This window comes from Oryx dammah, unplaced genomic scaffold (assembly GCF_014754425.2).
Source record: "Oryx dammah isolate SB20612 unplaced genomic scaffold, SCBI_Odam_1.1 HiC_scaffold_18, whole genome shotgun sequence".
Classification (NCBI taxonomy): domain Eukaryota; kingdom Metazoa; phylum Chordata; class Mammalia; order Artiodactyla; family Bovidae; genus Oryx; species Oryx dammah.
In genome coordinates this window covers 93642450-93658157 of record NW_024070202.1, presented here as the reverse complement: position 1 = coordinate 93658157, position 15708 = coordinate 93642450, and the positions used below count along the sequence as shown (strand labels likewise).

At 39.5% G+C, this 15708-nt stretch overlaps 1 protein-coding gene across 1 annotated transcript in view; it reads right to left on the bottom strand.

The window, feature by feature from the left end:
- Nucleotides 1–529: 529 nt before the first annotated feature.
- STRIP2 (striatin interacting protein 2) overlaps nt 530–15708 on the bottom strand; it is a 46919-nt gene continuing 31740 nt past the window's right edge. Inside the window, exons 19-21 of the mRNA XM_040259618.1 lie at nt 6590–6694; nt 5562–5766; nt 530–2954 (exon numbers count right to left, since the gene is read on the bottom strand). Coding sequence (XP_040115552.1) covers nt 2704–2954; nt 5562–5766; nt 6590–6694 — 561 coding nt within the window. The 3' untranslated portion in view covers nt 530–2703. The remainder of the gene's footprint in view (nt 2955–5561; nt 5767–6589; nt 6695–15708) is intronic.

Genomic DNA, 15708 nt, shown 5'->3' with positions numbered 1-15708 from the left:
TGTCCTTTACTATGAGAACAGCATGTTCCAGGTAGGGCCTATTCCATTAGCCTAGTGCCAGAATAAGACAGCATCTGGAGTAGAGCTAATCCAGAAATTTAACCTGAGTTGAGCAGAGTAGCAGCTACCTGCCAGGACCAATAACAAGAGAAAAAGGTTTGTCAGAAGTCACTGAGATTTTGCAGTTGTTTATATTAGTCTACCCGCCTCGTGCCTGGAAAATCCCATGGATGGAGGAGTCTGGTAGGCTGCAGTCCGTGGGGTTGCTAGGAGTCGGACACGATTGAGCGACTTCACTTTCACTTTTATGCATTGGAGAAGGAAATGGCAACCCACTCCAGTGTTCTTGCCTGGAGAATCCCAGGGATGGTGGGAGCCTGGTGGGCTGCCGTCTATGGGGTCACACAGAGTCAGACACGACTGAAATGACTTAGTAGTAGTAGGCATCCCTTTAATTTTAACTTTCCTTTCTAGATCTAATGTCTTTAAGATTCTCTTGTGTTGAAGAAGTCAAAGACCAATTTCTAACTCCAGTTCAATTCTCTTTTTATTAAAGTGCTTCAGTAGATATATAGTGTTATGAACAATCAACAGAAACTTTACTGAAACATTCACAAATAAAAATCTTCTACTTTATAAATCACTGAAATAATGTTCTTCCATGTTGTAACAGTAATCATCATTGATTGTTCTGAATTTATTCCTAACCACACACATGTATTCTCAAATTGGGAGATTCAAATCAATTACTGTAATGTATGGGACTGGCTTTCAGTACCTGAATGCTAATCCCAGCAAGTCAGTAGAAAAATGATGTGATTTGAAACTAATCACATATCCTTGGTGCCTCAGTTTTCCCATCTGCACTGAGAATTAATCTTCCCTTAGAGACGATTTATTTAAAGAGAGTATGAAATGTTAAAGTTTAGTATACATCTATGCCTTAGAAAGCATTCATGTGCATATTTTAACCTCTGTTCTTGATTAAATAGTATATACTGTGTATTCAAAATAAATAGATTGATAATTGCTCTTTCCTTAAAAGTTGTCTTTTCACTTAAATAACATTAAAATCATAAAACAGAGTTCAATAATGATATACTCAGTAAATTTTAATTGCAATGAGGACTGCTGTGCTACTCAGGCAAAATTTACAGACTATTTTAAGTTTCATCCATTACATACTTAACATTCTTCATGATCTCACCAGAAAAAAAAGAAAAAAGAAATCCTGCTACTCTACAGCACAAGGAGGTAAAATCCAAGCTATGATTAGAGTTTTGGTTTAGTTTTTTTGGAAATTATTAGCAACTCTAACATGACTTCCGGGAGAGACTGTGGTTGACAAAGGGTGGAGTAAATAAGCTGATTTTGACTAGACCTCCTGGCACCATAAAAGAGGCCTGGTGCTATCACAAAAAAGATTCAGTAGTGTCCTTGCTGCAAGGAGGCGGCATTTAAAGTAAAAAAGCTTGAAACTACAGATGCCATAACTTTGAGGACAGAAGAGAAATAAGATGATCCTGACTGAATCAGAAACTTTCCTAAAAACTGTTTCAGTTGGGAAGCATGTGATTCTGCTGTAAGAGAGAGAAGTTTAAAGAGGTTGGTACATGAACCCTTACACTTTCAAAGAAATGTGTAATACTTTTAGGTAGAAACAGAATTGCTAAATATCCACAGGATACTTTGAAAATGGTAGCAGTAAAAAGGGGGGGGGTCAAAATCACTAATCAATATAGCAGAAAAATAAAAATGGTAAGCTGTGATGCTCTTGGTGTTCTATTTCATTAAAAAATAAATCAATCATGAGCACTAATGGACATGTCATCTCAATAAATAAAACCTCCTATAGTTAATTTGTCATTTAAAAATGAACTGGGTGAAAAGGATAATTTTCTGCAATGTACTCAGTCATTTTAAGACTGAAGTGGTTTCAGAAACACGTGAAACATCCTTGGAGGAGGCCTGACTGTTTCATATTGGTTTGTGGCAGATCACTCCATGCCGTACATAGAGTACACAAAGAAATTTCACATTGAACATAGATCTCTTAAGGAATAAAGAAAAAACACTTTAAATGATATACTTTTCTCTAACATGCAGTATTTATGTAACAGTAAATCATCATCCTTCACAGAGAAGATGCAGGTACTCTAAAAATCATCTTAGAGCGAATTTTAGAAAGAGGTGTCAAAATGTTAACTTTTAAAATACAGACTTAATTTTAATGTTAGGTTTGCAAATCCTCTGGTAATCCAGGGTGAGCAAGAAGAAAACGTCCTCTCTATTATGACCTGCAGTTCCTATTACCTATGATGAATGCTGTAAGTCAAATGCCATAATAAACTTATTCCCACTCTTGGGGCCAGTAGAGGCTAGCCCGGTTCTAGGCAAGACTAAAGGAGGGAGCGGTCCCACATAAGAGCCTGGCCAGGACTGATCCAGCAGGCGATTTCAAGGGCACCCAAGTGACCCCAGGGCAAGGAAATCAATTTTTTTTTAATCCCCCAAGGTCCCAGCCTTCTACTGTCTCCAGGTCTAACTGTCCCCAGATGAGCCCTGAACCACGCTGGGTGGCCAAGGCCAGGCCAGCTCCACCCTGAACGAGCGCTCCCAGGGCTGGAAACAAAGGCGGGGTGGCAGAGCACCATGCATTGGAGCCAACCCCCACCTATCAGATGCTTGCTGACAAGAGCTCAGTCAGTGGCTCTGGAGCAGCTCCTCCCAACAGATGGGCTGTGAAAACACCTCCCTCTCCAGCCAGAGCTCATAGGAATAGTGGAAATCCTCAGGCAGATCCAACCTCTGCCCCAGCACACTCTGCAAGCAATTATCCACAGGTGAAAACTCAGAGTCCTGGGGTCTGTCATACCGGCGGCTGTTAAAAGCTTCAATGTTGGCCCTCAAGGTGCATTCTTCCGCTTGGAAGTCCCATGGCCTGGCATCAATGTCTGTGTTGGGAAGATTAGAAAGAAAAAGATGTATACAACTCAGGACACTCCTCATCTTAGCACAGAGCATGGTCTATGGGACACCAACAATGGAACAGCTGAGTTCCCTTTTTTGCAAAGAGCAATGTACAAAGTCAGTACATAACATGCTGCCAGTCAGGTTTAAAAAATACATGCCCATGTACATATGCTTAGACATGTAGAGACTATTTTTGGAAGCATCTAGAAACTGGCTAACAGTGATAACCACTGAGAGGGAAATGAGGGCCCTGAGGGAAATAAACCTCTTTTTATTGTATTTCCTTTTCATTATTTCACTCTGTTACTAATTATATATATTATATTTTCCCAAAATAGTAACTCAGTTCCCTCTATTGAACTTTCCTTGGGAATGGAAGTTACCCATTTGAAAGAAATCACAGTTTTCAAGGAATGGTAAGAGGCAGGAAGGGGCACAAGGAGAATCAGCATGGACTAACTACTAAAGACTTTCCCGACTCCCTGGATCCACCTCCCCCTCACCCTGCGCATGATAAATCCATATGCAGCTTATGTTAATATTATGAGGTGAAGCCTTCCAAGAAAGTTAAAACAGAAAACAATCTGCTTTGCTTCTATTTACCCCATTTAGACACTTATTTTAGGGCCAGAGGTATGTATTTCCCAGATTTTTTAACGTCTCGCACTCAACAGGTGCAGCTTGGGTTTGGGCTAATGATGGCAGCAGTGACAGATTGCCATTTGCAAGATAAAACATGCCCATGTTTTAAAAACCTAGAAGAACTTAGGCATTAGGCTTCCCTGGGTAGAGTCTGCCTGCAATGCAATCCCCGGGTTGGGAAGATCCCTTGGAGAAGGAAACGGCAACCTACTCCAGTAGGATCCCTATGGACAGCGGAACCTGGCAGGCTACAGTCCATGGGGTCTCAAAGAGTGAGACACGACTGAGCTACTTCACTTTTACTTTTTCACCTCACAAGAACTTGAGCAGGTAACTGTGCTTCGGTCTTAGAGAAGCTGCATTCTGGCTTACTATCTGCCAATCACATGTTCCCTTAGTTCCCTGCCCTCTATTCACTGCAGCCTCCTCTATATTCAAAAGAAAGGGAGTCGCTCAGTCGTGTCCGACCCTTTTCGACCCCATGGACTGTACCCTACCAGGGTCCTCCATCCATGGAATTTTCCAGGCAAGAATACTGGAGTGGGTTGCCATTTCCTTCTCCAGGGGATCTTCCTGACTCAGGGATCAAACCTGGGCCTTCCACAATGCAGGCAGACGCTTTACCATCTAAGCCACTGGGAAGCCCCATCCTCTATCTTCAGGCAGGTGACAAATCCCAGCAAAGACAAATCATTAGTCATCTAACCAATAACTCTTAAACACAATTATGCAAATGATGGCCAAATCCCACTACAGCTCTTCAAAATAAATTCTTCCAACTCTGGTGAGCCTATAATATCTTGGTAGGTCAATCAAAAATATAATGTCTCCTGACACAATATGTGATATGTGATACAATATACAGTTCACTGTAGTATAACACATTACCTAGACTAGCTAAAAAGATTTAAGTTGAATTAATCAAACCTTTAGATCTACCTTTTAGTCTACAGATAATGCCAGAGATAGAGAAACAAGGTAAATGAAACCACAAAGAAGCAAGCAGACAAGTCCAGAAGGTGGATATTCTGTAGAAGAGCTGGTCTAGTTCTTCAATTTTGTCAGTGTTATGGAAAAAAAACAAAACCCTGCTAGATTCACAACAAATAAATGGACATAACAATCAGATGAAACTGTGGTCCTGGGCTAGATTATGACTTGGAAAAAAAAGGCTTTAAAGAACATTTTGGGGCAACTGGGAAATTCTGAACATGGACTTGATTATTAGATAAAATGAACATATATTGATATGGAAAGGTAGAAATAATGTTAACTAAAAAGAAGATTATAAAATAGCATATAAAATTTGCTTTCATTTAAATAAAACCTATACATATAGGTAGAAGAAAAAAATCTGTAAGAATATATGATAAGATCTCTATTTCAGTCTTTGGGTGGTACAAATGTGGCATAAATATGATAATACATAAAGTGTTTGCTTCCTTGTATTTTCTAACTGCTTTGTAATAATTAAAGGTTATTTTAATTTTATGGCTTCCCTGGTGGCTCAGACATGCAACGCAGGAGACCCATGTTCAATCGCTGGGTCAGGAAGAGCCCCAGGAGAAGGAAACGGCAATTCACTCCAGTATTCTTGCCTGGAGAATTCCATGGATAGAGGAACCTGGTGGGCTACAGTCCTTGGGGTCGCAAAGAGTTTTTTAATCTTAAAAACCTCTCAGAGAAACCTGTCACTTAAAGGAATGTTTTGAAAAGGAGTAATTATCCCTCAAGTGACTTGTTTTATAATAATGAGTTACCATAGCTTACATGGAATAGGGTACATGGCAGTGCCTTACTGTTTGTTATAGCAGCACCTGACTATAGTCACATATTTTCTCATCTAAAATATGTTAACAGTTCATACAAAAAGAGCAGAGAAGTCTAATTAGCTTTGTTTAAGCCCCAGGCCACTCCCAGAGGCCGAGAGCTCTGAGAATACTCACCGTTCCCGTAAGCCCAGTCATCATTCATGCGGTGGCGGACTTTCTGATAAATGGCTGACATGGTTTTCATGTTGCTTTTCCTCCACTGGCGCCCCAGGTACTTGGTCTGTATTTTCAGCAGCTTCAGCACATAAAGTTGCAGCATGGCCTGTTTGACCTTGAGGGCCCGCTTTAAGATTGGAGCAGATTTAAATACTACCAGCATCTGTCCATTTAAAGAGGGGTAAGGATGAAGAAGATAGATAAGGATCTAATGTTTCCTGGAATTTCCAACTCACAGATAAATTAAGCCGAACCTGGCTAACCTCAGACTACCGTGGGGAGCTTTGGGAAATCTATAGTCCAGGCTCCATTTAGACTTACTCTTTAAGAAAAGAAAGGAAGCACTCCATTTACATTTCACAATTCAAAATATCTAATATTCAAAGGGTCAAAAAATTTTGTCAGCCACACATGCCATTTCTACAGTAACCAGTGTATCTTCTGGAGGTGATTGTATATATGTGTGCATTACTTTTATTAACAAAAATGATAGCAAAGACATACCCTCTCACATTGTGCCATACCTTGATTTTTACTTAACAATATAACTTGAAAATTATTCCAAAGCAGTATAGAACTGTCTCATTCTTTTTAATAGTTGTATTTACATTCTACTATAATGATGTATCATAAATTATTTAAACAGTTGGTATTAATGAACATTTATGTTGCTTCCAATCTTTGATGATTACAAATAATGCTGCAGTGAGTAATCTTAGACCTATCATGACTATAATGCGTGACTATAATCCAAAAAACAATGCTAACTTCCTTACCAGAGCTGCCCTGAGGGAGGGTCCATATTCGGTTCCCCGAAAAGAAATGGATTGGGAAATAATTATAAAGTAAGTGCCTAGAATTAGGAGGTTCCAAGTCTTACGGAGCATTCAGTGTCTGTCTATAGAGCTCACAAAGCAGGAAGTCCATATTTATTAAAAATTTAAAAAATCCAGTTAGTGGACACCATGATCTTAAGTCCTACTCACCATGGTTCTCGAATGCTTCCATTTGGTCAGTTTATTGAGCAGCCTCAGGAGATTGATGCAGGAAAAGAGGTTTCTCCAGCAGAATTGGTTGTTGTCTCCAGCTTCCTGTAATAAGGCATGTCTATTATCTCATGGGGCTTCCCTGGTGCTCAGATGGTAAAGAATCTGCCTGCAATGCAGGAGATCCAGGTTCACTCCCTGGGTCGGGAAGATCCCCTCGAGAAGGGTATGGCAACCCACTCCAGTATTCTTGCCTGGAGAATTCATGGGCAGTCGAGCCTGGCAGGCTACAGTTCATGGGGTTGCAAAGTCAAACACAACTGAGCAACTAACACTGAGAGAGCATTATCGCAACCCTTCACGGATCATAGCCTTGTTGTGGTGAAGGGGCTTGCATAACTCAATGAAGCTATGAGCCATGCCCATGCAGGGCCACCCAAGACAAATGGGTCACATTGGAGAGTTCTGACAAAACATGGTCCAACGGAGAAGGGAATGGCAAGCCACTCCAGTATTCTTGTGGTGAGAATCCCATGAACAGTATGAAAAGGCAAAAAGATATGAGACCTGGGAAGATGAGACCCCCAGGTTAGGTGTCCAACATGGTAAGGGGAAGAGCAGAGAGCAATTACTAATAGCTCCAGAAAGAATGAAGCATCTGGGCCAAAACGGAAACGACCCTTAGTTGTGGATGTGTCTGGTGGTGAAAGTAAAGTCTGATGCTGTAAAGAACAATATGCATAGGAACATGGAATGTTAGGACCATGAATCAAGGTAAATTGGATATGGTCAAGCAGGAGACAGCGAGAGTGAACATCGACATTTTAGGAATCAGTGAACTAAAATGGACAGGAATGGACGAATTTAATTTGGATGACCATTACATCTACTACTGTGGGCGAGAATCCCTTCAAAGAAATAGAGCAGTCCTCATAGTCGACAAGAGAGTCCAAAATGCAGTACTTGGGTGCAATCTCAAAAATGACAGAATGATCTTGGTTCGTTTCCAAAGTAAACCATTCAACATCACAGTAATCTAAATCTATGCCATAACCACTAATGCTGAAGAAACTGAAGTTGAATGGTTCTGTAAAGACCTACAAGACCTTCTAGAACTAATACCAAAAGAAAGATGTCCTTTTCATCACAGGGGATTGGAATACAAAAGTAGGAAGTCAAGCAGTATCTGGAGTAATAGGCAAGCTTTTGGCCTTGGAGTACAAAATGAAGCAGGGGAAAGGCTAACACAGTTTTGTCAAGAGAACACACTGGCCATAGCAAATATCCTCTTCCAACAACACAAGAGATGACTCTACACAGGGACATCACCAGATGGTCAACACGGAAATCAGATTGATTATATTCTTCGCAGCTGAAGATGGAGAAGCTCTATACAGTAAGCAAAAACAAGACCTTGAGCTGACTGTGGCTCAGATCATCAGCTCCTTTCTGCAAAATTCAGGCTTAAATTGAAGAAAGTAGGGAAAAACCAACGGGCCATTCAGGTATGATCTAAATCAAATCCCTTGTGATTATACAGTAGAGGTGATGAATAGATTCAGGGGTTGGATCTGGTAGAAAAAGTGCCCAAAGAACTATAGACAGAGGTTTGAAACACTGTACAGGAGGCAGTGACCAAAACTGTCCCAAAGAAAAAGAAATTCAAGAAGGCAAAGTGGTTGTCTAAGGAGGCTTTACAAATAGCTGAAGAAAGAAGAGAAGCGAAAAGCAAGGGAGAAAGGGAAAGATATACCTATCTGAATACAGAGTTCCAGAGATTAGCAAGGAGAGATAAGAAGACATTCTTAAATGAATAATGCAAAGACGTAGAGGAAAACAACAGAATGGGAAAGACTAGAGAGCTCTTCAAGAAAATTTGAGCTATCAAGGGAGCATTTCATACAAAGATGAGCACGATAAAAGGAAATAAATGGTAAGGACCTAACAGAAGCAAAAGGAATTAAGAAGAGGTGGTCAAAAAACACAGAAGAACTACACAAAAAAGGTCTTAATTACCTGGATAACCACAATGGTGTGCCTAGAGCCAGACATCCTGGAGTGTAAAGTCAAGTGGGCCTTAGGAAGCATTAGTACGAACAAAGTAAGTGGAAGTGACAGAATTCCACCTGAGCTATTTCAAATCCTAAAGATTTGCAGCACTGTTAAAGTGCTGCACTCAATATGTCAGCAAATTTGAAAAACTCATCAATGGTCACAAGACTGGAAAAGGTCAGTTTTCATTTCAATCCTAAAGGGCAATGCCAAAAAATGTTCAAACTATCGTACAATTGCTTTCATTTTGAATGCTAGTAAGGTTATGCTCAAAATCCTTCAAGCTAGGCTTCAGCAGTATGTGAACCAGAACGTCTAGATGTACAAACTGGGTTTAGAAAAGGTAGAGATACCAGAGCTCAAATTGCCAACATCCACTGCAACATAGAAAAAGCAAGGGAATTCCAGAAAAACATCTACTTCTGCTTCATTGACTATGCTAAATCCTTTGACTGTGCGGATCACAACAAACTGTGATGGGATACCAAACCACCTTACCTGTCTCCTGAGAAACCTGTATGAAGATCAAGAAGCAACAGTTAGAACCATACATGGAACAACTGACTAGCTGAAAACTGGGAAAAGAGTATGACAAGGCCAGATATTGTCATCTCTTTTATTTAATTTATATGAACAGTACATCATGTGAAATGCTGGGCTGGATGAATCATAGGCTGGAATCAAGATTGCCAGGATGAATCACAGGCTGGTATCATCAGATATGCAGATGATACCACTCTAATGGCAGAAAGTGAAGAGGAACTAGAGAGCCTCTTGATGAGGGTGAAAGAGAAGGATGAAAAGCTGGCTTGAAAGTCAATATTCAAAAAACTAAGATCATGGCATCCAGTCCCATCACTTCTTGACAAATAGAAGGGGGAAAAGTGGAAACAGTGTCAGACTTTATTTTCTTGGGCTCCAAAATCACTGTTGACAGTGACTGAGGCCATGAAATTGATGCTTGCTCCTTGGAAGAAAAGCTATGACAAACTTAGCATATTAAAGAAGCAGAGACATCACTTTGCCAACAAAGATCCATATAGTTAAAGCTAAGGTTTTTCCCATAGTCATGTACAGATGTGAGGACTGGACCATAAAGAAGGCTGAGTGCCAAAAAACTGATGCTATTGAATTGTAGTGCCAGAGAAGACTCTTGAGAGTCCATTGGATGGCAAGGAGATCAAACCAGTCAATCCTAAAGGAAATCAACCATGAATATTCACTGGAAAGACTGATGTTGAAGCTGAAGCTCTAGTACTTACTTTGGCCACCTGATACGAAGAATCAACTGGAAAAGACTCTGATGCTGGGAAAGACTGAAGGCAAAAGAAGAGGGTGGCAGAAGATCAGATGGTTGGATAGCATAACTGACTCAATGGACATGAATTTGAGCAAACTCTGGGAGACAGTGAAGAACAGGGAAGCCTGGTATCCATGGGGTTGCAAAGAGCTGAATAGGACTTAGTGACTGAACAACAACAATCATTATCTCAATACCTACAAGGCTTTCCTTCCCAGAGTCTGGAAGTCATAGTTGGTCAGTTCAAGTGAAGCCTTCCATACGAAATGCTACCTCCTTTCTGTCCCACTCCTCACATCCTCCCTTCTCCTCAAGGCATGCAGTATCCTTCCTCTGAAAACACACAGCTGGAAGACTGTACCAAGAGCAAGTACTGGTTAGAAAGATGATATATGAACACAGGAATATCATTTGAGCAATATTTCTCGTGTAGCTTTCTGCTTTAGGATCAGAAAAGAGAAAACAGAATTTTACCCCCATATACTTTGCATTTATGTAAGCTATGTCGGTAATTGCCAAGAATTATTCTGGCAGATTTCAAACAGTATTGGATGGATCTGACATTCATTACAGTTAATTAAAAAAAAATCAACCTCTGCCATCCTTTATCAAACTATATTGCAGTAAATTACTTAATTCTCTAGCATGGTTGGAAAAATGGCAGATGGTTAATTTGAACCAGCTGTTTCTCTTGAATGTTTCTTGATACCTTGTGAGCCCCCAACCAGATGGATGTCAGATCAGAATCAGGTAATTACTCACAGAAACATCTTTCAGGGACAAAAATAAGAGTCTTTATGGATTCTGGGGCTCGTAAATACATATTGGTATCAGAAGCTACATGAATCAGTTAACACATATGGTGGTCAAACTAACACCTTTCAAGTTCCTCATGTTTTCAGTGTGAGAGGAGAATGTAGAAGTGAGGAATGAGCAGAAGTCAACTGCTTTCTGGTGAGTGGAAGATTACCCCCCAACATACACAAATGAATCTGAAGCAAGCACGGTAGACATACATCAACTGTGAGATGAACAGCCAACACTGTGTAAGGATATTAGGCTCTCCTAAAAACAAATAATACTGAGGATCAAGAAGTTGCAGGGAAACTTTTCAGAAATATTGTTTAGAAATAATGTTCTCCCAGGATGTTCCCTGGTGGTCCAGTGGTTAGGACTTGGCATGTTTACTACAGGGGCCCAGGTTCTATCTTGGGTCAGGGAACCAAGATCATGCAAGCCACATGCAGCGGTCAAAATAATAATAACAAACAATCTCTTTCATCTAGTAAATGTTCAATATTGTGTTTAGAACCAGTCCCATGAAAACCACCTGTTTTGTTCTAAAAGAAACTTCCGTGGGAGTTTTCACTCAGGTGCATTAGCTAATCTGGCTTGCCCAAAAACCAGATCAGGTTTTATAGATGTTACATCTTGTGTGGCTAACAGAGGAGACAGACTTTTATATGTTTATTTTTTAAAATAAGAAGCAGTGAAACAAAAAACATATGGGAGAGGTAAGTATATTTCCATTGTGAGCTTCCTTTATCCTGACTTCTAATATGCATAAAAGACTTGCATTCCTTATAGAGTACAGAAATAGCGGCCTGGTCTTGTAGAAGCAGCCCTGGAGTAGGCACCAGGACACCTGGGTCATGGCTTTGACCCTGGCTGTATCATCTCAGGTAAGTAATTTCCCTGTAAGAGGTTGAACTAAGATAACCTTTAAGATCATTTTAGCTCTGATCATTCAATAATTCTGTGGCTTACCTTCTCCAGTTGGCTTAAAAGTTTAAAAGTTTTGAGTGACAGAATGTTGATTGTGGCTGCCTTTTCCTGAGAGCTGAGTCTCAAGAGTCCTAAGAGCTGCCCTAGTTCCCCCCTGAAGGCAGTCTCACCTGCCCAGGGCCTTGCTCTCCTTTCGTTCTAATGATGCTTCCCTGATGTCTGTAAGAAGTCCCACTTCTGGCATCATGGAGTGGGCATCGAAAGCACACATACTGGTCAGTGGCTCACCCAGGCTTGTCTGCTTTGTCAGAGCCTTGCCCAAGCCTTCTCCCTTCTTCCAACCCAACAAATTATTTTTTTCCAGAAAGCCTTTAGGTCTGTGAGTACCTATTTGGATTTGCCAGTCTGTCTGTCCTTTTTTTTTTTTTTTAAGCTCTGTTATTCTATTTTCTGGCTGCACAGAGTGGCACGTGGGGTCTTACTTTCCTGACCAAGGATCAAACCCACACCCCCTGCAGTGAAAGGGCAGAGTCTTAACCACTGGAACACCAGGGAAATCTCTAGATTTGCTGGTCTTAAAGATTTTTTAATGTTCATTTAAGGCAGGTCACCTTTCTTTCTTTTTTTAAGAACTCAGCATATTAAGTAAGATGCAAACTTCTGTGGGGGGATATATTTTGTGAACAGCAGCACTTGGCTGGCTATATTCTCTCATTTCTGGTACTTAACAGTATTCAAAGCAAGAACTTAACTCACTTCCAGCCAGCTAAAATTAAAAAAGAAAGTATTTGCCCATGTTCCACTCTCACAAATAAATATTTGTTTGCATACACCCTTGGTCTAGAGATTCAGTTCAGCAATCACATCCTGTCCTTTCAGAGCATTTCTAAGGCACAAGGGTTCTGTTCTCAAATATCCATCCACAGCTCTGCTGAGTGAGCCAAGCCAAACAAAAACCCAGGCTTATGCCAATTAAGTGGATAATTAACTCATGAGGAAACGAAGAACAGAGTGTTTCTTCCTTTCGTACTGAGATCAGATTGGTAAGAATCTGAGCACTGAAAGAGACTTGACTGTTCTAGTCCGATTCTGTTATCCATAGAAGCAAAACCTGAGACTCAGAAAGAGGAAGGCGGTTTGGCTAAGGTCACATAGTAAGCGCCCCAACCAGGGCTTAAACCTAGATTTCCAGTACTCACTGAATTCTAACACTCTCTTTAGTTACTATTCATCTTCTGATCGCACTTAAGGAATTCCAGACATAATTACTAAAAGAAAGTATGGTTTGACCTCTTACTTTCTCAGATTCTTTCAGACCTAGTGGTAGAGAAGCTCTTTCTTATGTCCTATTGTAATTCTTACTTCAAACAAGCAAAACCAACAACAAAACATTGAGGTTTCCTGCCTTAAAGGGGAGTGACTGAGCCTTTAAAGAAATGCTGCAAAGTGTTAAATATAATCTAACTTAAACCTTCTCAACAGTTTTTTTGTTTTTTTTTTTTGCTTAAAAATATTTATGTATTTGGTTCTGCTGGGTCTAGTTGCAGCACTTAGGATCTTTAGTCGCAGCATGTGGGATCTAGTTCCCTGACCAGGAATCAAACCCAGGCCCCCTGCACTGGGAGTCTTAGCCACTGGACCACCAGGGAAGATCCTTAACAGCTTATTAAAGTCCCAAAGTAATGACACTACTTTCAAATTGAAAACCAGCTCTTCACTGAGAAACTGAAATTGTTTATTTTTTTAAAGAGTAAAAAAGTTTACTGAAAGGAAAAGTACATGTGGAAAGGCTCATGGGTGAGTTCGGAGAAAGAGAGTTGCACCTTTGGGAAATTTAAATCCTTTATAAAGGGGCAGTTCTCTGTGTCTTTGTCTTCCCTCAGGCAAGAAATTGAAATTATTAATAGTAACTTATCTGTTTTATAATGAATCTAGAATTCTATAGCCTAAGGAAAGCTGATGCTCATCTAATTCTAACCTCTCTTTCTTTTATAGATGAAACTCCTACAGCCTACAGGAAACTTGCTCAAGATCACTTAAAGCTGTAGTGGCAAAGCCCAGTCTGTCTGCCTTTTCTATATTACAAACTTGGGTTTTTCATACCATGTCAGTCCTGCAGTTATTTGAACCTATTTGCAAAAATATTTGTGAAGTTATAATACTTAGTGATTGAAAATTCATAATAATAGTAATTTCTTGGTAAATGATTCTTTTAATTTCTTTATTATGGTTCACATAACTGAAAATGAAATCCTATTATTAGCTTACATCTTCTTTTCCCACATTGTTTTAGAATAACTTTATCATATGAATTTCCAACAATTAAGTTCCTGCTAGATTAAGGACCTACATCTAGGTATAATAAGAGTTATTATTCTTAAAAGTGATGTGAGGAGGTATGGAGGAAAAGAAAAGAAAATTTCAAAGTCATCTGGGAAGCTTTAGCAAACTATTTGTGCTTTGAGGAGGAATCTAGGAATTTGAATTTAAAAACAGAAAAGTCACCTAGCACTCATTACAGAAAGGGTGACAACCAGGAAAATTGAAAAAAATGCAAAAACAAAACAAACAAAAAAACAACCCACCATTTATCCATGGTCCTTCTTTTGTATAAATACCTCATGGAAAATGGATGTATACCTTATGATACATTCACATTTGATCTAGAATAGAGAAACAATAACGCTAATTGCATTGTTGGTTTTAAATAGTGACAGTGAATGTAAAAGCAAAGACTTTTTTAAGGAGGTCATAAATCACTGGCTAAATAATGCCTAAAAGGAATTCTAGAGACCTTAATACCTGAACATAAATGAAACAAAAATGAAAACAATAACACAAAAATCTTCTGGAATATCTGTAAATATCTGGGTTAGAAACTAATACAGAAAAAAGAGAGAAAATAATAGAGATAGATGAAAGGATCAAGCATATAAATTTAAGTGATATGAACATATTTGTATAGGTATTTCTGAATATAAATCAAACCCAAATTTGAGGGATTTTGCAATGAAGTACCTTTTAAGAATTAACTTAGACACTCCTTGGTGGTCCAGTGGTTAAGAAATTGCCTGCCAATGCAGGGGACACAGGTTTAATCCCTGGTCTGGAAAGATCCCACATGCCAGGGGACAATTAAGCCCATGCACCACAATTACTGAGCCTGTGCTCTAGAGCTTGGGAGCTGCAACTACTGAGCCAAAGGTCTAGAGCCTGCACTCTGCAACTAGAGAAGCCACTGCAACGAGAAGCCTGCACACCGCAACTAGAGAGTAGCTCCAATTCGCCAAAACTAAAGAAAGCCCGAGCGCAGCAACAAAGACCCAGTGCAGCCTAAAATAAATAACTTTTTTTCAAAAGAACTTAATAATTTCACTTGCTTGATCTAAAAGGAAACGTCAATTATTTCTTTGCAAATGGCCAGGTCATGTAAATTCTGACCCTCTGCTTTGGATAACACTTCACCACTCCACCTGTTTCTTTATGAGAAGAGGGTAAGACTGGGCAAAATACTAAGAAACTTCTAGCTCTGATACTCATTGACTTCAAAATACAATGTATGTTTATTTAGAAATTATAAATGTATTGTAATAACATGATATGTTATAAAGTACACATAAAGTTTAAAGGATATTAATAAATATAAACGATCTAATATATTTCACTCCTAAAGCATCATGTTACATACCTATTTTTCATACCATTGCTCAAAACAACCACCCAGATGCTGAACATCCTACAATACTTGTTGATGCCATACCCCCTGCCTTCGCTAGCAACCTCCTTCCAAAGATCACACCTAACTTCCATACAGTCATATGTTCATCATCCTTCTCTTATATTTGGGATTTAATTTTAATTTTTTCCTAGTTTAGTGGATTGAATGTGAACATAGACTTTTGGAAATTTAGAAACTGTAAGCCTTCCTATGCCAGGGGGTGAGGAAACTGTTCATTACATAGGTAAAGATGGCCTATTGCAGAGCTAGATATTTTTACAAAATGAGAATTTAGAAATTAATGTGCCACTAACTTTGCCTTTA